This window comes from Cololabis saira, chromosome 11, assembly GCF_033807715.1.
Source record: "Cololabis saira isolate AMF1-May2022 chromosome 11, fColSai1.1, whole genome shotgun sequence".
Lineage (NCBI taxonomy): Eukaryota > Metazoa > Chordata > Actinopteri > Beloniformes > Belonidae > Cololabis > Cololabis saira.
Window position 1 is genome coordinate 46,295,250 of NC_084597.1, and position 25,197 is coordinate 46,320,446.

Consider the following 25,197-nt stretch of genomic DNA (forward strand, 5'->3'; position numbering starts at 1 on the left):
TGCACAATAAAAAAAAATCTTCCCCTCTCAAATATTTTTTCTCCTGCTATTTTTCTTCCTCCTCCGTACATCCAGAAACTGAAACTGTGTGCATAATCATATTTGTCTTACCTCCACCCCGGTTTTACGTGTGTGAAATTCAAGAACAGTCCTTATGTTGCTCAAGCAAGATAGACTTGCATGGCATCTCCAGACCGCATAACGTTCATGCAGAATGACACAGAATATCCCATTTAAGTAGCGTTAAATCCAAAAAGGACCACAGATGAGCAGAATCACCAACAAAAACACAAAAGCGAGTAGAAACAACACCATGCAAAGGACAACTTTAAATGTTAAAACTATCATTGACTGCCAATGGTTTGAAAAAAGATTTTTTTATTTTTTAAGTGAACTTTTACATTGGTCTTTGACTTAACTCATTTAAGACTTTTTTTGAAAGTGAAACTAAAATTTGATTTACTACCCAGCTTCCGCCTGTCTCTCTTTACAGTATTACTATGGGTTTACCCCTCAACCCACCGGCGGACTCGGCTCGCTCAGCCCGTCACGCTCTCTCCCTCATCGCTACTGCCCGGCCACCGGCCTTCATTACTACCATTGCAAGAGAGGTGATGCATGAGCTTCCACACAGCACCACAAGAGAGTCCTCAGCTAACACTGTAGATGTTTTGAATTCATACTCAGTGTCTTTCTTTAGCAAAGGCCCTAATAAGGAAATATTGCACTTTGTACTGTCTTTGCTGATTGTTCGATACCTGTGTGGGCTTTTTCTTTCAGGTTCATAGGTTCAACGCAGCACAGGCAAACTCTCAGTCTCAGCAGAATCTTCACACCACCACCCTGGCTCGAGCTAAGACAGAGATACTGCGAGTGATTGACATCCTGATAGAGAAGATGCCCGGAGATGTCGTTGATCTACTGGTTGAAGTAATCAGATACCATATTGATTTCTATAAACAGTGAAATAATAAAGAGTATTCTCAATCCCAGTAAAGGTGACAACGTCTCATATTGATTTTACCGGAACGGACAGACAAGTGTTTTGTTTTCCAAAAATAGAAAACCCAATAAAACGCATCCTTCTCTTCTTCAGGTGATGGATATCATCATGTACTGTATTGAGGGCTCTCTTGTTAAGAAGAAAGGATTACAGGAATGTTTCCCTGCCATTTGCAGGTAAGTGTGTGTATTTGAATGAGAACCATCATGACATTTCTTATCTTTCTTATCTCACATTTGATATGCCTCAGGACTTATCAAAGAACCGGTTTAGTTTGTCCATACGTGCAGTACTCGAGTTGTAAAAAAAATCAGGGGGGATGGTGGATTTTATTTATTTATTTTATTAATTTGTGCTGATAACAAATAATATAATATATTACAAATAATAGCAGTGACCAAAACACCTGCAGAAATACTGCAGGAATGACATAGCAGCAGTTAAATGCAGCCTTCTGTAAGCTTTAAATATCCACTGGGCTTACATCAAATACATCAAAACACAACAATAAAAAAACACTTTTCTGAACTTATCAATATGACTCTGTCCTTCACAGGATAAGTAAAATGGATCACTGCAAAACCTCAAAACCTTAACAAGAATAGTTGTCTTATTTCTAGTTAAAATGTCTCATTTTAGTAAAAAAAATCTCATTACACTTGAAACAAGACTCATCACTGGAAAAAACAACAATTTTCACCTGTTTCATGTAGATTTTCACTTAAAATAAGTACAAAAATCTGCCAGCGGAACAAGATTTTTTTGCTTGTAATGAGAAGATAAATCTTGTCTCACTTGAAACAGGTGAAAATTGTCAAATAAGTTATTTTTCTATTGATGACTCTAAATGTTGAAATAGCAGTAAAACCACATTCATTGATGAAATGACATAAAGGATGGAAAAGGGGGATGGCAGTTTTACAGGGGGGATGATTTGGACCGTATTTATTTCAGGGGGGATGCCATCACCTCTCATCCCCCCTCAACTCCAGTACTGCATACGTGAATATTTTAGTATGTCATGGTTGTGTACCCTCAACAAAAGACTTATGTTTCATAGTGTGAGGTTTTTTTGTTGTTTTGTTTCCTACATAAAAATTTGAGGAAATACTCAAAACATTGAATTTGGAAAGAAAAACTACAGGTAGTTAACTGTCCAGATACTGTACTGGTGTCCCTTCCCAGTGGAGATAACATACCTTGGCTGTAGACTATGTAAGAGCTCATAGATGAAGGAGCTTTTGGATCTCCTTGCAGTTGGAAATATTATGTGGAGTCTTGTTGGTCCACAATTTTCATTTTGATAGGTCTTATGAGTTAAACAAAATCAAAGTGACAGTTGTAAGAGAATAGACATGATAGTTTTTGACTGGATCCATTCCAAGCCAGGCCTTTGCCAATCCAGAGACACTATTGAGGCACATGAATCCAGAAATGTATCAGCTGTGGAAACCCCTGTGGGCTGTAAGAAACATTCAGTGGTAAAAGAAATATCACTAACTTTATGCTCAACAGCCAAGTTATGTCAGGGTCGATTTTTGACGTATAAACGTGTCCATTTGTTCAGGTTTTACATGGTGGCTTACTGTGACCGAAGTCATCGAATTGCAGTTGGAGCTCGACAAGGTTCAGTGGCTCTCTACGATGTTCGCACTGGAAAATGCCAGGTATGTTCACAGCTGCACCACTCATTTCAACAGTTGTGCTGTTTTATAGCACCAGTCTTTGACTATTGAATAAGTCTTCAGCCATTATCCGTTCATTCAAATGTCCATCAGTCTCCTCACCAGTTCATTGTGTTCATCCCTCCAGCCGTCCATTTATCTTAGGTTCCTCCAACTCTTTCCATATTGGCTCATTTCAATTCAGTTTAAATAATTTCAATAATGCTGTATTAATCCCCAAAGGGAAATTATATGTTGCAGAACCAAGTCATTAATTAAGTTTCATCAAAAACTCATCAAAGATGTTTATAGCTGTGGGCAGGAAAGATCTGTAGTGGTCTGTGTTGCAGTAGATATGAAGAATTCTCCGACTGAAGATGCTCTGTTGTTGAATTTTTCTATTTTTTGAAGAGGATGCTAAGGGTTGTCCAATATGTTTTTCATTTTGTGGATCCTTATTTGCACAAGCAGCTCCAGGGGTTCCAGAGCGGTCCCTAGAACACTGACTTCTTTATCAGTTTGTTCAGCTTTTTTAAGTCAGTGGGTCTGATGTTGCCACCCCAACAGATGACTTGTTGTAAAAGGACATGCAACATCTTGCTCTGTACACTGAAGGACCTAATTTGTTGTTGGCATTTATGCATGTCCATTGATATCTGCGTCACTCCGCTAAACACTAGGTGGGATTGCGGGTTCTTTTGTCTGTGCTTCCTTTCTTATACTGACAGTAAAGGCTGAGTTATTGTTCTGCGTCAAAATGACGCCGTGCCTACGGCGTACCACACGTCGTCACTGACGTCACCTCCCAAAAATCGTAACTACGCGTCGAGGTGACGCAGACCAAACGCAGACGAGAGGGCTGTGATTGGTTCACTTGGTAGCAACGCATTTCCGGTTTCCGGTTTGAAGCAGTCGTGAACTTTCAGCGCTCTTTTCTTCGTGTATGTGTGATTTTTTTGTTTTTTTTGTTTTTTTGCACAATAGTTGTCCTTATCTCTTTGATTTACTGTGACCGGAAAAGTCGGATAAACCATTCAGGAAAAGATTGCGAATTAGCGGTCATGGGGGGTACTGCACCGCGGAGAAATGGAGTGACGGAGAAGTCTGAAGGTTCACGACGGCGTCACGGTGACGCCGTAGGCACGGTGTCAACTTGACGCAGAACCATAATTCAGCCTTAATGCAGACATAGCTATGGAGCAAGTAATGCATATCTTATGTGAGTTGGACATTGCAGCTATCTGTCGTTCTATTCAGCTTGAAAACAAAGTAATATCATCAGGAAGTTCTTAAAACAATGCTACCAAGTGGGCCAAGTACATATGTCTTGGTCTGTGTTGATCCAATGCATGGTAACATTTGGGAAGAGGTGTTCACCAAGGTATGGTGTATGGTCCCCTGCTACAGTGCACATTCGCCTTTGTTTCGACTCACTCACACTACAATCCACATTCACACACATTTATTAAGCACTCTCTTAGAGTGTGTGTGTGTGTGTGTGTGTGTGTGTGTGTGTGTGTGTGTGTGTGTGTGTGTGTGTGTGTGTGTGTGTGTGTGTGTGTGTGTGTGTGTGTGTGTGTGTGTGTGTGTGTGTGTGTGTGTGTGTGTGTGTGTGTGTGTGTGTGAGCGAGATATCGTTTTACTGAGTCTTAGGTTTTATTTCTGTCACACGCCCAATGAATGCACTGGTGAACTGCGATTTCAGGAATCAAATCACTTACTTTCAGGTAGTTGTGGTCCAGTGGGTAGAGTTGACTGTCCTCCAACGTATCGTGAGTGTGCTCCTGTAAATGGGTGAATGAAAAACACAATGTAAAGGATTTTGTAGCATCTGGGTATGGTTTGAAAAGGTGTTATATACGTGCAGGTCATTTACAATTTACTTTCTTACTTTTCTTTTTTCCTCGGTTTTTTGGGCTCTAGTGGCCCTTTATTGAAGATGCAGACTGGAAAGGGGTAGAGAGAGAACGGGGATGACACGCAGCAAAGGTGCGCAGGCCGGGATTGGAACCTGCGACCGCTGCAGGAGGACTGTAGCCTCAGTATATGAGCCGCTGCTTAACCCACTGCGCCACCGAGCGGCCCGCATGTCGGTCTGTGTCTCTGTGTTTGCTGCTTTTTTTTTTAAAACATAGTTTAACGATGTGTAGTAGGTCTGTGTGTGGTATTTCCACTACGTAATATTTAATAAATGCATAAAGAATTGTGAGTTACGTAAGGGATAATGTCCGAGGAGGTGTACATTATCAGAAATATATGGACGATGCAGGGGCGTGTGTTCCTATCCGATCGCACAGACCACCCTGGCTCTGGCTCCTCTTCCTTGCTTTCTCTGGTGGTGGTGCTGTTTTGGTTGTTGTAGACTTTTTCTGGGGTAGGTAATGGAGGTTATTGTGTTAGCGAGGAGCAGTGAGAGCTGGTATTAGAGGAGAGATTCTGGGACACCAGAGATCACCATTTAGGCTTCTGGAAGTGTCGTGGGACAAACTAACTTAAACACTGTTGAAAGGAGGTTCCCACCTGAAGACCCCAAAGCTTGTCTGTTGTTGCTCCTCAAAGTTATATAGTCAAGTTGTTTTACTGAGTACGAATCCTTCTTTGCAGCACAGGTTTCTTGCGTTTATTTTAACTAAGACAAAATTGCTGAAGACTGCAAACTTTTGTGCCTTAGGAGGAATGGGATTACATACAATTTTAAACACGGATACTTGATGTCCTCAATGCTTGAATGCTTTTCAAGTTTTTTGCAAAGGAATTGTAACTTTACAAAGTGGTGAAGGGTTCACTGTCCCAAAAATATGTCTTAAGACCTGAAATACAAAATTTAATATAGGTTTATATTAACAAATGAAAAGTTGTAGAGGAAAAAGCTTTCTGCACAGGGTTAGGCGTGCGCAACATGATGCAGGTGATGGAAACGTTGAAGTTGAAGACGGGGGAATTGAAAACAAAAAACATAAACAGCTACAAATAGTAAAGTCTTGTAAAAATTCGACCAAATAATGAATCAAGATCATATTTGTTGGTCTGATGGATCATCAATGTTTTTAACTTTTAGGTCAAGATAGACCATGGTTATTCCTAACAAAGGGGAACAAGATAACTTTTTTCTTTTCTTGTCAAACAAATGCCAGTAACAGCAACAATATGTTTGAGATATATCCAAGAATTGGTCATAAAAAGCCCTTTTTAAGTCTGGGCAATAGGCTGTAGTCCTTCGATAATGCTGGCACAAGACGTAATGTCTCGTTTATGCATTAAAATCTCGGACGAACTACTGACTATATGTGTAATGGCACATTAACATAACAACACTTGTATTTGCTGTTCATATAACCTTAAAGCAATGATAAATCAAGAGCTTACTTTTATTTGTGAAAGACAAATGTATAGATGGATAGAGTCATCTGTTAATAAAATATCTTAGCTCAGACTGTCAAATGGAGGAGAATTCACTTCCACTTTTACCTAAGTTTGAAAAAAAGAGCTGCAAGATTAAAATGCGTATATATTTGATTTTTTTTTTTGCAAGTTTTTTTACAAGTTTTTTTTTCTAAATTAGCTAAATCGATAGCCATATTATACAAGGTAAGAGATATGTTGAACCAGCGTGCTTTATATATTGTGTATTGTACTATGTTTATTCCCTACATTGCATACTGTTTAGAAATATGGGGGAGTGCATATTTTACCCATACTAAACCGATCTTTATTCTTCAAAAAAGAGCGGTAAGGATTATCACAAAATCGAGTTATAGAGAACCATCAAATTAACTATTTATTAAATTAAGGGCATTTAAATTCATGGATTTAGTGGAATACAAAATAGCATTGATAATGTACAAAGTGTTCAACAGATTTTTACCTAAAATTGTAAGCATGTTTAAAATAAGGGTAAGTAGATATGAGCTTCGAGGGAAACGTATGATTGAAAAACCAAAGTCTAGGACTAAAATTAAAGATCAATGTATTACTGTAAGGGGTGTAAATATATGGAATGCACTTGATGAAAAATTGAAGATGTGCCAGTCGATTCATGCATTCAAACGTTTGTTTAAGTATAATGTGTTTGAAAAATATGAGGGATCCAGTAGATGATACTATTACGGAATTATGTTCGGGATTGTGTAAACAATATGATTTCTTTTTTTTGTACTATGTTTTGTATGTTTGATCTGAATAAGTTGATCATGTGAGAAGGGTGGGCATAAATAAGCAATAGCTTCAGCCTATTCCTTTTCGGTTAGGTCTCTCTTTTTTTTATGTGAACTAATGCTTTCAGTTGGTGTCTACATTAAGAATGACCTGACCGAAATAAATATATTTTCATTCATTCTCATCCCCCACTTGATTACTGTCTAGTCTTTGTTCTCGGTCTATTGATAACAAACTGGACTGGACAAAAGGTGGGTGAACAAACTGAGGGCCACTCATCCCCAAAGTCAGTGACATTGTGGGGATGTTGCTGGACTCTGACGGTGTTGGCAGGCAGGATGATCATCCCAAGCCGCTTGCTATCTTGGATAATGTCTCCCACCTACTCTGTGAAATACTTGTCAGCACTTTCAGCAGCAGTCTCGTTCTACCAAGCTTTACCACAGAGCACCACAGGAAATCATTCCTTCCTCTGGCCATCACGCTGCACAGCTCATCACTCTGAGTGTCTGAGTAGTAGACCGTTTCATTCTGTCTCTGGTAATTCTGACATATTTGTTTCAGTAACTCAGTCATGCAATAATTAATGCTCTGTGCAGTAACTCATAACTGTTTGTATTTATTTCACATCAGTACAATATGCATCGTTTTATATTTAATGAATATATATTTCTTTGCTTGTGTTTATGCTTTAACTTATGTTCATAGTTTCCTAGACCAATTTATTATTGATTAAAAAAGTTTTCTGTGTAGATAAACTCAATGTTCATTGGAATTTGGAAAGGTAAAATAAATTCTGATTCAACAGTTTAATTTGTAACAGCATATTTAAAATAAATGAGGACCTGAAAGAACGAAGACAAGAAAAGAGACAATACTGCAAGAAGGATTTATTAAAGCGAAGGGAAAAAGATAATAGACAAACGAGAAAGGACAGGGTAAGCAATAAGTATAAAGAGAAGTGTCTAAGCATGGCTTGCTAGTTCCTGTATGACCATCTGCCACAGCTTTGATCAGCCTCTGTTAACAGCTCTTTGTCAGCTGCTTTACTTTGTGAGTCCTAGACCACAGCTGCTTACTCAGCTTTCCTTTCTCTTTCCTTTTCTTTTTTTAAACAGACTAAACTCAGTCTACTAATTGAGCACAAAGAGCACTGAAAGCAAGAAAACACGAGCACTGACAGTAATATCATCATGGCAGGTTCCAATCCCGGCCTGCACACCTTTACTACATGTCATCCCCATTCTCTCTCTCTACCCCCTTCCTGTCTGCAACTTGAATAAAGGGCCACTAGAAAAATCAAAAAATTCTTTAAAAGAAAAAGAAAAATGTGTTGGGTCTTTGTTTTTTGGGGCAGGGCTATTCTGTCAAAACAAAAAACAAGTGTTGTTCTATCAAATCCACTACCCACAAATAAGAAACGCAAGTGGTGACAAACAAAATGCTGAACTTGAGACCTTAAAACGTAAATTTTTTAAAACATTTTTCTATTCTGTGCAGTAGATAACAGGTCGTCTGCTGCCAATACTGGCACTTAACACATGTTACAGTACGATTCTCAAGTACTATTGATAAAATCCCCGTACACAGTATTACTCCCAGTCTTGGTATTCTACCGCTGGTCAACAAGTAGGGTTTCCACCTTTTAAATGAAAGTAAGGGACCACACCAGAGCCCCTCGGGGCCGCGACCACCATGGGCCCAACTTCTGTAGGGTAGAATACCCACATCAGTGCTTTGATCAAGAAACCAGTGAGACACACCTAAAGCTTGAAAGGCTTTATTATCAATGAACACATTTGTTGATTATGCTTCATCGTTGCATATAAATTGCTATTGGCTACATGAAGCCGTTATTGAATCCATCCCTATTTAATAAATTCAGTACTTCATAAAACATTTAAAGTGCATAACTGTTTTTGTTGTGGGGACTTACTTTGTGAACCCTGAGGATAATTTTACTTAAAGAGGAAAAAACTACAAAAACACCTGTAAACTTGTTTTTATGCCTATTAAAATACAAGAAAGTGCAAAACGTCACTATGTCCCTCAACAGCCTTTGGTCCATCAGAGACCTTTGAATTTTGCTCATCTCTGGAGACCAAATTTAAAGTAGTCAACCAATTTCCCACTCTTCTTAATGGAGTAACTTCCTTTTCCAGGAATACTTCTTGTTATTCCTTGCAGCACTGAGTAACTCTGTCTTTCAAAGCGCTGATGTAAAACTCTGAACAGGATTGCTAAAGGTTGAAAGTGATCTTGAGGCCATTCTGGAAAATATTCTTTCCACATATTCAGTGGATGCTCCATTGTAGCTGACGTTGTGTCTGACTGTGTGGTACACCTGTGTCATCGCAGCTGCAGAAACCATGGGGAGGAGTAAGATATTGTTAATAAAATTAAACATTTGTTTGCTGTCTCTTACTGACTTAAAAGAAAGTTGTATAGGTCTATAAGTATAGATTTCTTCAAAATATTACTTGTTAGGAGTTGGAGTTAAACACAAAGAATCAGAATTTTCCTTCTGGTCGTGTATTTTATACAAATAAAATCAGATGCTCAACAATATTGAATCAGCCATTTTTGTATTGCAAAAGAAAAGCATGCAGATGTTTAAAAATGAAAATGAATGTGCAGTTGCATCTGCCCCACAGGAACATATCAAGGGCCCAGCAAGAGAGCTGTCACTTGAAATGATAGAAAGTCTGCAGAAACCCTCCAAAAAAGTAGTTAAATACAAAATATAGCAAAAAAAGGTTGTTCCCAATCAGCTGATCTGCTTATTACTTGTATAATGTATAACTAGGCTGGAGGACAGGGAAGCTGAACTGGTGATGGGGGGGGGGGACCGGAGGTGGGACGCTGGATAGGAACGAGAATAATTCAGCTCTCTTCTTATCTCAGCTGTGCTGGAATCTAATAATATTTATACCAATAAAGAGAGGGAGAGAATGAATTAAAAATATGAGACTCTCATTTTATCGTGTTGTTATTATTTCACTCAGTTTTAACTGCCACAGACGGGTTATTATTTCAGGGTTTCACTGCCCCGAGGCGACGCATTTTAATCTCATCTGGAGGTGAGATTTTGTAATCCCAGTCGCCAGCAGAAGCCGGGTGGGGATGTCTGGGAGGTGCTTATTGCATTACACACCCCGCATCTGGTGAGAGGGTTTATTGTGTTATGTACATTGCAGCAACGATATATTTTGTCCCCAGAGTTCTGGAGGCGACTGGCAGCATCTGCTGGACCAGAAGCTGCCACTTGTCTGATGGAATTATCTCGTCCAAACCAAAAACTTATTGTCAGAGAAAATATGGTTGAAGCGACCGCTTTTTTTTTTTTTTTTTTTTTTTTTTTTTTTTTTTTTTTTTTACCAAGACAACTCAATTCAATTTTAACAAGGAGCAGAATTTTCTTTTTAGTTTGGGTTCTGTCACTGAACAGAATTTGCAAACCTCTGGGGTTCTGTCGATATGGACTCCACCACTGTAAAGAGGGCTTTATTAATATGATTCTCCATGGTAATGCTCAGTAAACAGTAGGGATCCTCCTACCTTTCATCATTACTTAGAAAACATAGAACTTTTATTGCAATTGAAGTGGATTTGAGCTCATCTTTTGGTGGAAAAGTAATGAAGCTGCAGCTGTGGAGGAAAGAGAGATTGTGGGTGGAAAATGTACGGATAATGTGTCATTTAAATATTTAATGACTGTTATACCATGAGTGACAAGTAGAGGAATGTAGGTGCAACAGAGACAAGGTTGAATGAATGGTGAAAACCTCCTGGTGCAGGAAAAAAAATCATAATTCACACAAGTCACTTGAAAGTAAAAGATATATGCTTGTCCTGGGGTTTGTTTTAGCTCTACACGATAAGCAGACACCCCATACACAGAGGACCCAGTCCTCGTTCACACGGCTTTTCTGGGTTTGTGACCAGAATTAAGTTACTAGACTCAAAAAAAGAAGAATATTAGAGGCTGTTTCTGAACCGGTGCCTTTTTCTCACAGTTGAACATACTGTTGTCAGCATCCCTGTCATGATGATGAAAACTCACATTAGCAAATAAACAGCTAATAGAGTAAAAGAAAACCACCCAAAGAATATAGTGTGACGTAAGGGCATACAGCAGGTGATATTTGTGATGCACAGACAGATGAGATTGTGTGTATGTACCTGTGCAGAAAAAGCGTAATGCTCAAATTTGGATCCTCAGTTTAGTTTTCCGACACAATTGTGACTCCGTTCTAACCGTTTTATTCTCCTTTAATCAGTAAAGGGACATGTCATTGGTCAGACCAAATGCGCGTTATGAGATTGAAATAGATTGAATGCCTGAAATTAAATCTGTTTCAGCTTTTTGAAGGTGAGAGGAACATAACCTGCTTTGACCAGGTTAGGTTTACCTTGTAAGTTACCATGGTCCAAATAAATGTTACTTCAGTTTCTGAAACGAGATTCCGTTAACGCTCTTTCTTGAGTTGAAGTTAAATCGTTTTGTGAAACAGAAGAATCTAGAGTTGCCTTCATTTCAGTTTTAGTTTGCACACCTGTTTCTGAAACGAGCCCTCCTGTAAACATTAAACGGCTGTGTTCAGTGTTGCAAGCTTAAGCACAGTATCTTTGTCTATTAAACTTTTCAAACTGGTGTTGGCCGCATAAAACAGTTTATTTTGATCAACTTTAAATACAACCCGTAAAAAAGCAAATCATAAAGGATAAAGTATAAAAATGTGGGTGCGAAGACCGAACTTTGCGGGACTCCTTTCAATTTTTCATTTAGATAGCTTTTTAACCTTAACTGTGTGATACCACGTAAGTCATAATGTGCACAATTTCCGATAACTTAACACGGTCAGTGTGGGATCAGATGCCTTGTCCAAATCAATAAATACACCCACAGAGTTGATCAACAGCTGTTGCTACATCTTCAACAACTTCCACCACTCCATCGATTGCTTCTAAAACTATAATGATGATGATTTAATACATCATGTTTATTGATAAATGTGTCAAGTCTGTTTTTGAACAGTTTTTTAAGTAACTAACTCAGCGGTTTTAAGGTGCTTATTAGTTTTTAGCAAATCAAGACAAAGAAGAGGAAGGAGGAGGAGAAATAGAAAAATGAGAGACAAATCTGTTGCACTAACTTGCAGGCAGGGCAGGATCAGCGTGTCTATCCATTTCTACAGATTCTGAGCTCTTTGGTGGGAGTGTAAAAATACTGCTATGTCACCACATGGCAAATACTTGTCTCCCGACCTAGCATAAGCTGTAAACAGAAGTTAACACAAGCGTTTGAAATAATGTGACATAATAATGTTGCGGCATGCTGACATGCCTTATACGGTATCTAGAAATGGACTTAAATGAATCAAATCTTTTTCCTCGCGTTATGTTACGCATACATTGCAGTTTTACGGCAGATTTCAAAACATCTGATGAGCTTGGTGGTCCGAAGGCTGTTTTGATTCATGTAATCTGGGGCATGAAGGGGTGATTGCTACAATTCCTTTCTGTATTAGTTTGATCAAATACATGGACATGATGTGTATTTATTTGTAACTTTGTCATCCACATCTTCATTTATACACTAAAGCCAGGACCTCAAAACACTTCACATCAATGGGTTTAATCAGCCTATTATGTCATCATGAAAGCAATATGGGCTCTTTTGTATTTTTTCTATTCAGACTTCTTTCTGTTTTTTCCATCTGTTGAACTTGTTTTGTTTTTTTTAATTGCATTATTTGACAAAAAATCTTGACACAAACACACGCTATACTTTTTTTTTTCTCATCACTGTTTCTGTTCTCACCAATTTCTGTAGCATCCTAAAGTTTTTTGTAATAAATAAAGATCAGCTGCCACAGGAAGCTGCTCCACTCACTGTGGGGTCTATTTCTCTCATTTAAAACGATTCATCTTCTCCTTTACTTTATAGAACATCCACGGCCACAAAGGTCCGATTACAGCAGTGTCGTTCGCCCCTGATGGACGTTACTTGGCAACGTACTCCAATACTGACAGCCACATCTCTTTCTGGCAGGTAAGATGTCCTCAAATGCAGCACATGAGCACACTGCACTGTGAACCCCAATCATGTGCCGAAAGGACCGTTGCTGTAGTATTGTTGGTGTGTGTTTCAGCTTCACACGCAGAACAAGCCATCAGTCCACTGACACTTGTATTAGACTGTGCTTTTACACATCTTATTTAATATGCAGATTTTATTTACTTTACATTCATATGTAATACTGTGTTGCACAGCTTGATTTAGCACTGGGAGAAAAAGACATGCCAGCAAAAGATGTCATCTCACACAGTGCATCAAAAGGTGCACGAGTCACCCTTAGGTTTTAAATCCACCACTCCATAAAATAGTGGACAGTGACTGCGTTTACATGCAGTCAATAACCCTTTTAAAACCCGAATATTGGCAATAACCCGAATTTGCACAGCCATGTAAACACCAATAACCCCTTTGAATAACCCCAATTTGCTCATATTCGGGTTTTTAAAAACCCGAATTTGTTTTCTGCGCATGCTCTGTTCGCAAGGAATCTTGGTCTTTTGAGTCCAGGACGTAGTTCTAAATACGGAGAAACGCAAGACCACGCCACACTTTTGGAGTGAGGAGGAGACTAATCACTTCATAAATGTAATGAATATGAACATTTCTGCATTTGTAGACGGTAGAAAGTACCGGGATAGACAGATTTACAAAAAGGTGAGCGAAAAGTTGCACAAACCAGCATTTGTTTTGAATTTGGATACAGGAAGAAGAAGCTGAATTGACAGGAATTGCGTCATCACGTTCTCCGCGCGTCGCTGGTTTGATCCAGATATCCCGAATGATTAATTACCATGTAAACGGAATATTCCCACTGTTTCAGTAACCGGAATATTAGCAATAACCCAAATTTTGACTGCATGTAAACGTAGTCAATGATGTCCCCGAAATAAGAGCATTACAACAATGCCAAAACAGATTCACAGATTGCACGCATGCAAACTGTGTATGCATGAGCAAGTGGAATGGTCAAGAGCCCAAATTAAAAAAGAAAAAAAAAACTGCAGGGAGCACAAAATAACCCTCTGTGAGGAGCCCAAAGCACTCAAGCCCGAGCTCAATTGTGCAAGGCCCTCATACGATTTGTCATTTTCTAATGAGGTTACACCCACCCTGACCTCTCTGGAGTTTGATTGACAGCCTGACTGGGTCACTCTCATCTCATGCTGGAGATCCGGTTGTCAGCACTGGCTGGGAAAAGTAACTGTAATTATTTTAGGTGGAATTGTTTTTATACAATACATTGATTCCTTGAATATTGTGACTGTATCGTTTTGCCCATTTCATTACGTAGGCACAAACCTTGTAATTGATGTCACTGCACTACAGCATTTTATTCATGTTTGTGGGGATCACTTCTGATTCATAGTTGTCATATGAAAATTATGCTGGGTTTTTACATAGTTCCTACAGGTAACATAAGACTATACAATGGCATTTTCTCACTGAATTCAATGAAGAAACAGAATTTGACGCACCAACAACTGATAACTGATATGATGCATACTTTATAAGCTGTAGGTCAGTTATTTTAGCAGTGAAATCAATGTTGGCAGGTATGCTATAAACCATTTATGTTGATAAAATGACTGCGGTGTTGGAGGCCGAGATCTTAAATCTGACAAGTATATGCAGTAATCATGCAGTAATGCTACACAAAGGGTTTCTGTATTTTGCTGCCACTTCAATAACATTTCACCTTTAGAGGAAAGTGGTGCTGGTTATCACACAGGGACACACAAGTACAGAACATGTTCAGTTACTGTCTTAAATCATATTTATACTATATTACATTTTATCATACTGGGGGAGAGCAGTGAAGCGTTTACGGTTGCATAGAGGGTTGCATAGAAGAAGACAATAGTCTAATGCAGTGTCTCCCAACCTGGGGTCCGGGTCCCCCCTGGGGGGGCGCGAAACTTTGTCTGCTTTGAGGATATGCAATTGTAAAAATTATATTTACACATGTTAAATAAATAAAAAAATCATAATAACACACCTAATGGAATACAGTAATCCAAGTCTGTATAAACCCTATTAGAAATATATTTTGGTCATTTTAAAATACTAAGTTATTTATCAGGATAAAAACTTAAAAACGTATTATTATATCATTATTCAACATTTAATCATACCTCTACTCCGACAGGTTGTTAAAGGAAAAATGTTAAAATATTATAGACATTTTTCAGAAATATTTTTATGTCCTTGCAATTATTTTTTGTGTGTATTTTATACATTGGTGACACAAAAGGAAGGTGAGAAAAACAAAGTACAGGGTAAACCAAAGAGAAATGTATCAAAAAAATATAATTAATGTTCATTTTTTCAATTAAAGGTTTGTAACGAATAACTTTACTCTTTTGGTGCTAGTACGTACGGGTCGGGGGGCCCGGCTGGTCTTAGACACAAGTAGGGGGGGAACAAGGAAAAAAGGTTGGGAACCACTGGTCTAATGTGTCCACATCTGTTTGTGATGAACATTTCATACTTTTTGTCTTTCTTTGCTGAACCTGTGTTTTTATAAATGATGTGCTGCATTTGTCCGGCGTGGCAGAGTTGTTTAACCGGTTGGCTGAACATTTGATTCCTCCTCAGATGAACACCGGTCTGCTGGGCAGTATTGGGATGCTGAACACGCCTCCTCAGCTCCGCTGCATGAAGACGTACCAGGTTCCTCCGGTGCAGCCCGCGTCTCCTGGATCCCAGAATTATCTCAAACTGGCCCGCCTCATCTGGACCTCCAACCGCAATGTCATTTTGATGGCCCACGATGGCAAAGAACATCGCTTCATGGTCTAAAATGATCTCCATCTCCAACTGAGCCCTGGTTTTTACTGTGGGGGTCTAAAACACACCTCACTTCACCTGTTTATGTTGATGTCATGTCTTCTAGCTGATCCTTCACACACGGAAGGTGCAGGTGGTGTACATTATTACTCCTTCAAAATGTTTTCAGCTCTCAGCTTTGCTTTAAAACAAAAAAGAAAGTATGAACCCAGTTCAGGTTAAGATTATCTGGATTCCCCCTCATACAGTGATCATTGTGAGAAAATGTGCTCTGTACATATTTGTAGGCTAACATGTTTAGATTGTGATTTGTATTGATTTATTTTTAATCATTTGCAACTCGTCATTCCTATTTATTTGCTCATTTTCTCAAATGTCACACACCTTTACGTCATGTAGTTTTTACTTTATTTCCATCTTGAGAATGTCTTACTATTGACTGTTCTCGATGCACCGCAGTTTTGCACCTTCATTTTGCAGATTAAAATCTGTGGATTTGTTTACCTTGCGGTCCTGGCTGGGCTCTTGAAGGCCGGGTGTGCTCCAACCTCTGTAGGATAACGACACGCTTTTCACATTTCATGCTGCTTAGATATGCGTGTACTGTGTCTGAGTACTCTGGTGTCGGCTTTTACCTTCGTGACACTTTTGAGGCTTTTCCGCACTCTTGTAGCTTCACACGGATATCTGTGCATGTGTGTGATTAACCCCCAAATGCATTTTCACTGTTAAACACACATTCTCACTCCAGACCGTTAGTTCTGAAACTGTTGGCCCGTTTCTGGATGCTGGAGGTGTGTCACAAAAACAGAAAACGTATCTTCTTCTCTAAATGTTGAACCGGATCCTTTACTTGGAGGTGCCGGCCCACTGTCACTATCAGTGTCAGAGTTTACAAGGAATACGAATTATTGACATTTTTCCCTCATTCACACATCAATCGTTCCTCTCCATTTTACCCTCAGTAATCTGACTTTCAGTATTCCTGCTCCCTACGGCTTAAAAAAAACATAAATATGAACATATTCAGTGCCGTCTTCTCTGGTGGGCTCCAGCGCGGTTTGGTTTCTTTATCGTGGCTAAAGTGTCCGTCTGCTTGATGCCGATTGGTAATTCAGATGTGTCGGTTTCCATGACATCCAGACATTGAGCTGTTATTTTTATTTTTTGGGGTGGGGGGGGTCAAAAGGCGACTTTTGCATTCTTCTGTGGTTGAATTGAAAAAGCAGAAATAATTAGCCCCTTACCCGTCTTGCTTTAAAATGTTGTCACTTTTAGTGTTCACAGTTTTAGGCAGAGGAGCATTTAGATGATATATATTATCTCTGTTTAAATATATTAATAGAGTTTGCTTTCAGGCCGCGTTTAAATGCTTAGGAGTCTTGCAAGAGGCTGATATGTTTTGAAGAGTTTGGTTTTACGCTTCTCTGGCCTCCTCCCTGCCCTGACGCACCTCCTGTCAGATTCATTAGTGCCGTCAGAAAGCTTCTAACACTGTTACACACCTGTAAACCGAAGTGTGTCAAAGCTTTTCACAACTTTCACAACGGCATCTGGTCGGAGAGATTCTTCAGACGCGTCAAGTCCAGCCCATCCTGACACCTTTGTGATCTTAATCTTCCGCTCTCTCCTGCACTCTTAACGGTCTGAGAAAGTGTGTTTTTGGCAGCCTCTCCAGGGAGGAAGGGTGAGAAAAATAAAGGAGGGAAAAGCCGAAGAGTAAGTAACAAGTGAGGAGGATCAGGTCATCCAACCAGAAAAGGAAGGTTCTGTGTTGAAGGTAGTGAACCAAAATATCTAACAGAACCTTCTGGGGTTTTCTTTCTCTCCCTCTCTCTCCCTCTGTTTTTTTTTGTTTTTTTTAATTTTTACACAGACTGTGAAGTTACTGTAGATGTTACATGTGTGTGAAGCTTTTCTATGACGTGATTTAGGTGCTTTTTCTTCCTATTTCCTCCTTTTCTTAAATCGTGCAGGTGAACACGTGAAGCTTCAGTTTTAACCATAATTTAAGTTTTCAGCAGCAAACCTTTCCCCCTCTTAACTGCTCATCATTCCCTCTCAGATGGTTTTGACTCTTTTTATTGTTTACGGTGACTGTGTTTAGGTGTGTGACGTGATGCATGTATATGAGCGCAGACCTGATCCGTTCTGTGGTGGATCATATAAACGTGTTGTATTGAGATGTGTCGATATTAGCTTTGTGCCCAATAAAGATGTACGTGTGATTTTGTTTCATGCTTTTATTGTCTCCTGTAAACATCTGTATACCCGTGGGCTGTGTTTAAAGCATGCTGTCCGTGCAGAAGCCCACCCTGCTCCTCTCCGACCTTATAGGTATCCCTGTTACAGTGGGTTTGTGCCGATGAACCACTGATGCCAGTGAGATAGATGGCTAACGGTTCTATCTTTATCATGAGATGCATCTCTCTAGACCAGGGGTGTCAAATGTGCGGCCCGAGAGAGGTTTTCATGCAGCCCGCGAGAAGTTTCCAACGCAAAAAAACGAAATGTTAATTTACTAAAAAGGAAGGCATAAATAATTGCCATGAATCGCAGCATATCCGATATATTTATTCTACAAATCCATCGTTATTCCACAAATAGAGCAGTTTTCAACATTTTTTTAGTTTTCTAGAATGCATTTGCCGATTTTATTTCTTTGTAGACGGTCGTTTATTTTTATTAACCGACTACTATTATATATTTTCGCAGGAAAAATATCACTGCTAAAAAAGATGATGGAAGATATTTATTCGGACAATTTCAGTTTTGAATACGAGGATAGTGACAAAGTAAAAGTTAAAAAAGAAGCCAATTTTTAAAAATAAATACACTTAATTGTACTGGAAAAATCTCTAAATCACAAAGAAACTCTCAGATGTAATAAGAAAGATTTTGCTTTTAATTAAATTTCCTATAAAATAGCGAAATATTAAAAAAAAACACTTGTTTCTGTTTATCTTTGTAAAATGATATTAAAAGTATCTTACATAATTTGAAAAGAAACGAGAAATTTCAAGAAAAGATCCTGAAGAAATATATTTTACATAATTAGAGTGTAAACAAAGTGCATATTTCCTTTAAAATTAACTACACTGATATTGGATTAGATAATAATAGTAAAAAAAATAAGAATTAGAGAAAACATTTTCCGCACCGTTTTTGTTATTTTGAGTGTGCGGCCCGCGAGAAAAAAATTGGTCAAATCCGGCCCGCCAAGCAAAATGAGTTTGACACCCCTGCTCTAAATACTAACTAATGTCTGCCAGAAATCCTTCCCTCCTTCGCTTCACCTGAGGGTTCAAGTGTAGTTTGGCTTTTAGTTCTCTATATTTTTGAAAGCTCTTAAAACGATGCCTAAATGCAAATCCAACACATTCTGCACAAATGAGTTAAAGGGGTGAAGAAGAGGAGAACGGACGTGGTCTCCTCATGGCTGCAGTTGTGATCAAATAAATCACCAGATCAAGGTAGATCTGGATATGTACCATGATTGGATGACTGAGAGAATGTGTAAAAAAACTAAATGAGACTGATATTAGCTCCAACATCTGTAAGTGTGGGACGTGAGGGGAAAGGCTGTCCCTGACATTTGGACATTTGGGCCCAACAGAATACAGAGGACAGTGAAAAAGCTTGTTCTGTCACACAAGCTAAGACCAATGTCACGCCTGAAGTTCAAAAGTGCCAAATGTTTGCGGTCAAGTGGGAAACAGTGGGAAAGCTGCGAAGCCAAGGTCGGCGACAGTTGTAGTATCGCCTCATGGAAGGATTCGTAATTAATAACCACCTGGTTGGCGGAATCACATCCGTTGAGGGAAAATGAAATAATACTTGTCAGTCTATCATCTAAGGTCGTAAATTCTCACTGAAGGGACCTCACCATCATGGAAACACGCATGAACAACCGACAGCATGCAGTAACAGTGACTTGCAAATAAATGTTTATTATTCATTTAATTATTTTAGGGTGGTGATGAAACATAAGTTGAATAACTGGGAGGGAACTGAAAAAACGAATGAAATGAAAGACGTATTAATGGCCCCAAAAACTTCAAAAGTTTGATAAAATCTCAACTGGAAATTTGAGAGTTGATCCATTGACGGAAAAAGGACAAGTGACCCAATATTTGTCTACTGGCTAATTTGTGACATCAAACCAAATGTGCAGATCTCTACGGCAGGGGTGTAGTTCCGCTCAGACTCTGCTGATGGAGATGACAGCCCAGGTGTGTCCTCAGGAGCCGTCTCTGGCAGAGCTGGGTGCAGGCGGGCAACAGATGGAGGTCCCAGATACCAGGACTCCCAGCTTCAGGAGGCTAGAGGAAGTCTAAAAATTATATTAGGTGAAAATGCATCCGAGTTTCCAGATACAAGAACGAATGTTTCTAAAGAAAGAAAATGAATGATTGCTGTAAGGCTGAACACAAATGCTTCAAAATATCACGATTCATGTAGGACAAAAATGGCTCTGGAGGCAGCTGAGAACGACGCCCTGAAAATAAGAACCATTCTTTGTTGACTTCTTGTTCATGACTGAACCGGAAAATGGGAAAACCTCATGGCTACACTGAACTGAAGAAAACTGAACGGGTGAGATGGGGATGGGATGTGGCGGGCTCTGGGCACAAGCCAATCACAATACAACACCACAGCATTCCTCTCTATAGGGCTGATTCGTCCTGTCTCCTCTGGGGCATTATGTCTTATCATTATCTGACTAAAAAGACCATTCCAACTAAACTTTAAGAGAAACATTTACATTTCACTTATGAAACCGTTTGCTCCAGTTCAAGATGCTTTAATGGGATTAATTTATTCCTGTTAAACCAACTTGTAATTATTATGTTTTAGTAAATGAAAAACATGTTTTCAATGTTAAAGAGTGTTTTCAGGGGTAACTGTTGAATGCAGTTAAAACCATTATTGCTTCTGGTTCTGAAAGTCATAACTCATATGTCTAAATCAATATCTGATTTTAGGTCTCAGAATGGGTTTGTTGGTGTTTGGGGACTTCCCGGTCCACAGACGAAGGCTTATTCTTTTCTCTCTCAGGTGCATCAGTTTTATCCTTCCACCCACTATTGATTATTGATGGTTCTTAAATGTCAAAGCGGGTTTTCTTCTGAATATCCCTCAATTGTTATCTTGGACCATGCTCCTCTCACTCTTGACATGGTTTTTAAAGTTCAACTTCGCTCCTCCTCACCGTGGAGGTTGAAATTCATTGCTCATTTTATGACAATAAATGTGATGCTTTCATTTCATCAGCCATAAATTACTTTTCTTTTCCCCCATCAACGATAGTGCTGGCCTTTCCTGTCAAAGGGATGAAGCGTAACTCTGGGCCACAGCTGGTGGAAACAAAGCATCTACACCCAGCAGAGGATCTTAGTACACCCTGATTTTCACGATACACAAAAAGATATACTTTTGCTCTTCCAAGCATGTTTGACAACATTTGAGTCAGCATTCAGAATTCAACTTCCTGTCCCCCCGTTGCTCTGGGCGGTGTGGTTGCAGCTTGTATTATTCATCTCTTCAATTGTCCAGGGAGGTTAGCGGCAGTCCCGTCGACCCTAAACATCTGGCTGGTGATGCCAATGACAGAACACACTTTAGTGTAACACCACTATGGTAAAATTATGATTCTGTTCATTAGCTGCTTTTAAGTAAATTATAATTCATAATGACTTGACCATTGGGTTTTTTTTTTGTTTAATAGAAGGCTACTACATTCGTCCACATGGACATACTGGCCATGGCGTTTGGCATCAAAGGAGTCACACCTACGTGGTGAGGCCGTTGCAGGGGGAGGCGAAGGTTGTGCTCAATGAGAATATGGCGATAAAGTGACAGCAGAAGCTGAAGTGGATCTGGAGTGGAGGTTCCTTGACTCCCTGACCACTAGGATTGAGGCATATGCCCTCCAGCAGGGACGGCAGGCCAATGGCTGGTGTTGCGTATCTGTGTATTCCTGTTGAGGGTGGACCATCATTTATGTAGGGCCAATCCCAATACACCCCCTACTTTCTACCACTAGCCCTAAAAATGAAGCCACAAATTTTAGGGCCCTTTTAATCTTCCCAGGGCTCTGTCCCAATACACCCGCTACCCCTACTTTTCAGCACTACCCCTAAATTTTGCGTGCTACGTCACTGCGTGGTTTACGTTCGGGTACGTAAGCGACTGCGTAGTTACGTTTGCACATACGTCACACCATATCAGGAAGCCCAGAGATAAAAGCTGTTTTAATTTCAGCTGTAGCGCTGTTAATATGCCACTTTATTAAGTTTTAATATTTTTTCAGGCGTAAAAGTAACCGTTACGATCCCCAACCTGGGCTCAGTTTATCCAAATAACGCCTGTTAAGAAATTTAACCCGATGTTTTTGGAGATGATAAGAACTGCCGGCTCGGAGCAGCAGCAGCTCACGGCCGGGTCAAGCTGCGCCGTCGTCCCGGGGAGAAACCTGCAGAACTGTGGAGAATTACCACTGGCTGAAATAAATCATTTAGGAAGATAAATATAAAATATGTGGGTTTTTTTGTGCTGAAAAATCATATTTGTAATATACTTCATTTTCTATAAGGCTATCAAACTAGTCTTTAAAATGTATTTTCTCGAATAGAAATAAAACATCTTTCAGAAGGGAGGAACCCAGGAGACATTTGAGTACAATAATGGTTGTTTTATTACAAACAAAAGAACAAAAAAGAAAAAGACAATCTACCAATCGCTTATCTCTGATTCCTGAACAACATACAAAATAACTGGTCACAAACTGTCAAGAACAAATATAAAATGCAGTGAAAATAGAACCGCTGTCTACTTTATCATGAGACAAGAGCCCCTTGGACGCTTGGAAGATAAACTAATACAGTACTCAGACCACATACAAAAACAATGTTTTTTTTTTTTTTTTAAATAATAATAAAAAACAAAGAAAGAAACAGCCAGCATATTTACAGGAAAAAAATATTGTATATCTGGCTTTGCTTAAATTAGCTGTGAAACTTTGCTTTAGTACAATTCTCTCAGTAACCAACTTGTAACACGTTGAAAGGAACAAAAGAACAAAAAAAAGGCAATCTACCACCCGCTTATCTCTGATTCCTGAACAACATACAAAATAACTGGTCACAAACTGTCAAGAACAAATATAAAATGCAGTGAAAATAGAACCGTTGTCTACTTTTTAATGATATTAATATCTTTACATGAATGTTTACAGTAACTATCACCTTTGTGCATTGTTCAGCCCATTTAAGGCAACCAGCCATCCAGTAGGGGAGTCCCGAACAAACTGGACACAAACTACTGAGGGATGAGCCGGTTCCACGTTAGTCCTATCCATAATATGTACATGTATACACACATCAGTAGGGCTGGGCGATATGGCCTTTTAATATCTCGATATTTTTAGGCCATGTCACGATACACGATATATATCTCGATATCTTGCCTTAGCCTTGAATTAACACTTTGATGCCTACAATCACACCAGTAGCCTATGATGATTCTATAGGTCTACATTAAAACATTCTTGTTCATACTACATTAATATATGCTCATTTTAAACTTTCAAATAAGTCAAATTTACTAAAACTGTATTTATTAAAACAGTTACTAAGCAGTGAGTGGCATAAACATAAAAAGTGTCATTTCAAAACAGAAAGTGCACGTTGCATCTCTGACTCCCCGTCTGAAAATCATCTGCTAAGAACATGTTCTGGTCCCGGTTTTACCAGATTTTACCAGGTTTTACCCGGTTTTACCAGGATGAGCTGCTCTGAGCAGGAGGGCCTTTACAGCACCTTTATATTCAGGCTATTGTAGGTGTAGGGACTGCAATGTTTCATCCTTTCCTCCTTTTAATCACTTTCACTTACTTTTAGAAATATGACGTCATATAGTCTTGTTTGACTTTGTTTTGATGATAGTGATTGATTTCATGTGGCCACATTTAAGCAACACTAGGTGATGTTTCTCAGCTCTGGAAGAGAAAAGCCTCAATTTTGGTTCCGCCTTAAATCGACGCAGCACCTACGGCGTAGGGTACGGCGTAGCCTACGCCGTAGGGTACGCGGCGATGCCCACTTACGCCGTAGGCTCTGCGTTGGTGTAACGCGGAACCATAAATCAGCCTAAAGGCTCGGCTGCGCGTGTCGCGCTGAGCGGCTCATCGGCTCTCCGGAGCCGTGCGAGGGGAAAACATCCCTCCCGTCTTTACTAAACCGGTTTGCTTTGAAAAGAGTCCGTTGCGCGTAGCAACAGCGCAGATGAGCTCACGGCGCAAACAGACGAGTTTGGGAAAGTTAAAGCGGAGTGGAAGTGACCGGCGGACCAGACAGCAGCGCCGACACCAGCAGCTGGTCGGGGGCCAATGATAATGCACACACGACAGCACGTGACTGACTTGTGTAACAGGGTGCGCTTGTTTTATGTCTCAGAGAAGGAGAGACGAGACGAGAGTGTGAGAAAAGTCTGTAATTTAACGCCCGCGAATAAAAGCAAATGTATATTCGAATATTCACGATAGTCATTTTGTACATCGTACAGAAGCCGAGATACATCACCTATACTCAATATATCGCCCAGCCCTACACATCAGTCATTGAAAATATTGCTTAGTATAAAGTTTAATGTTAAAACGGTTGAAATAACGTCCTAATTTTGCCGTTTTAAATGTTTTAAATGACTATAACAATGACAGCGCAGATCCTTAAAGGAGCATGAGGCTCCTTTTAAGAAATGAGACTCTCTAGCGCCACCCTTCACCACGACGGCCGTCGGGGGTACTGCAGCCAACAGTGAAGCCGGCACGGGAGAACGGGGAGAACGCACATGCAGCGTCATGTGACGTAACATCCGCAGGACAGCGCGGGAAATTCGGGACCGAATTGCAGCACATTTTGCAGCACACATCCTGTTCACGGCAACGGACAGATACACTAGAGGGCTCATTCTTTTGGGTTTGGAACGCTTCATCTGACATTATTACTAGAAAACTTAAAATGTATACAGATTTTTTTCATAAATCCTGCCTCAATCCGGCCTCAAGCTCCTTTAACTAAAATCTCCCCTAAACTCTTGAAACGTTGAATGTTTTTAAACCTGTTGATGTCCATGTCCCATCCATGTCTACGGGTTTTGTCATTTTTGTATTTACGTCCTATTTTATTTTGAAGTCCCATGGGCGTGTGTTTACGTTTGATCTTTTTCTTTATCGCAGCTAGTTTTCCAAACAATACACCTACAATGGATGCAGTTCCTTCTCCAGGCAAGGCCTCACAGCAAGCTGCTGAGGAGGACAAGCCAAGACCGGTAACATTATCATGGTTGTTTGGCTGTTTTTCTGTGACTGGAATTTTGCTCTTTCTTTTTTAATTTTACTGTGAAAGATTGTAGTAATAGGACAGCTTCAACGGTGTCATACAAAGTATTCTGCTGGTTGTGGAACCAGGATGCCTAATGAAAATACCAGGGGCCCAGCTGCTTGT

At 39.7% G+C, this 25,197-nt stretch overlaps 1 protein-coding gene across 3 annotated transcripts in view; it reads left to right on the top strand.

Moving 5' to 3' along the window:
- Positions 1-17,913, top strand: part of LOC133455532 (WD repeat-containing protein 7) — a 115,666-nt gene extending 97,753 nt beyond the window's left edge. For all 3 annotated transcript variants that reach the window (XM_061734611.1, XM_061734613.1, XM_061734612.1), the window contains 6 exons: positions 494-611; positions 781-930; positions 1,097-1,179; positions 2,571-2,670; positions 12,773-12,877; positions 15,500-17,913. In XM_061734611.1, coding sequence (XP_061590595.1) covers positions 494-611; positions 781-930; positions 1,097-1,179; positions 2,571-2,670; positions 12,773-12,877; positions 15,500-15,703 — 760 coding nt within the window. In that variant the 3' untranslated portion in view covers positions 15,704-17,913. The remainder of the gene's footprint in view (positions 1-493; positions 612-780; positions 931-1,096; positions 1,180-2,570; positions 2,671-12,772; positions 12,878-15,499) is intronic.
- Positions 17,914-25,197: the final 7,284 nt, after the last annotated feature.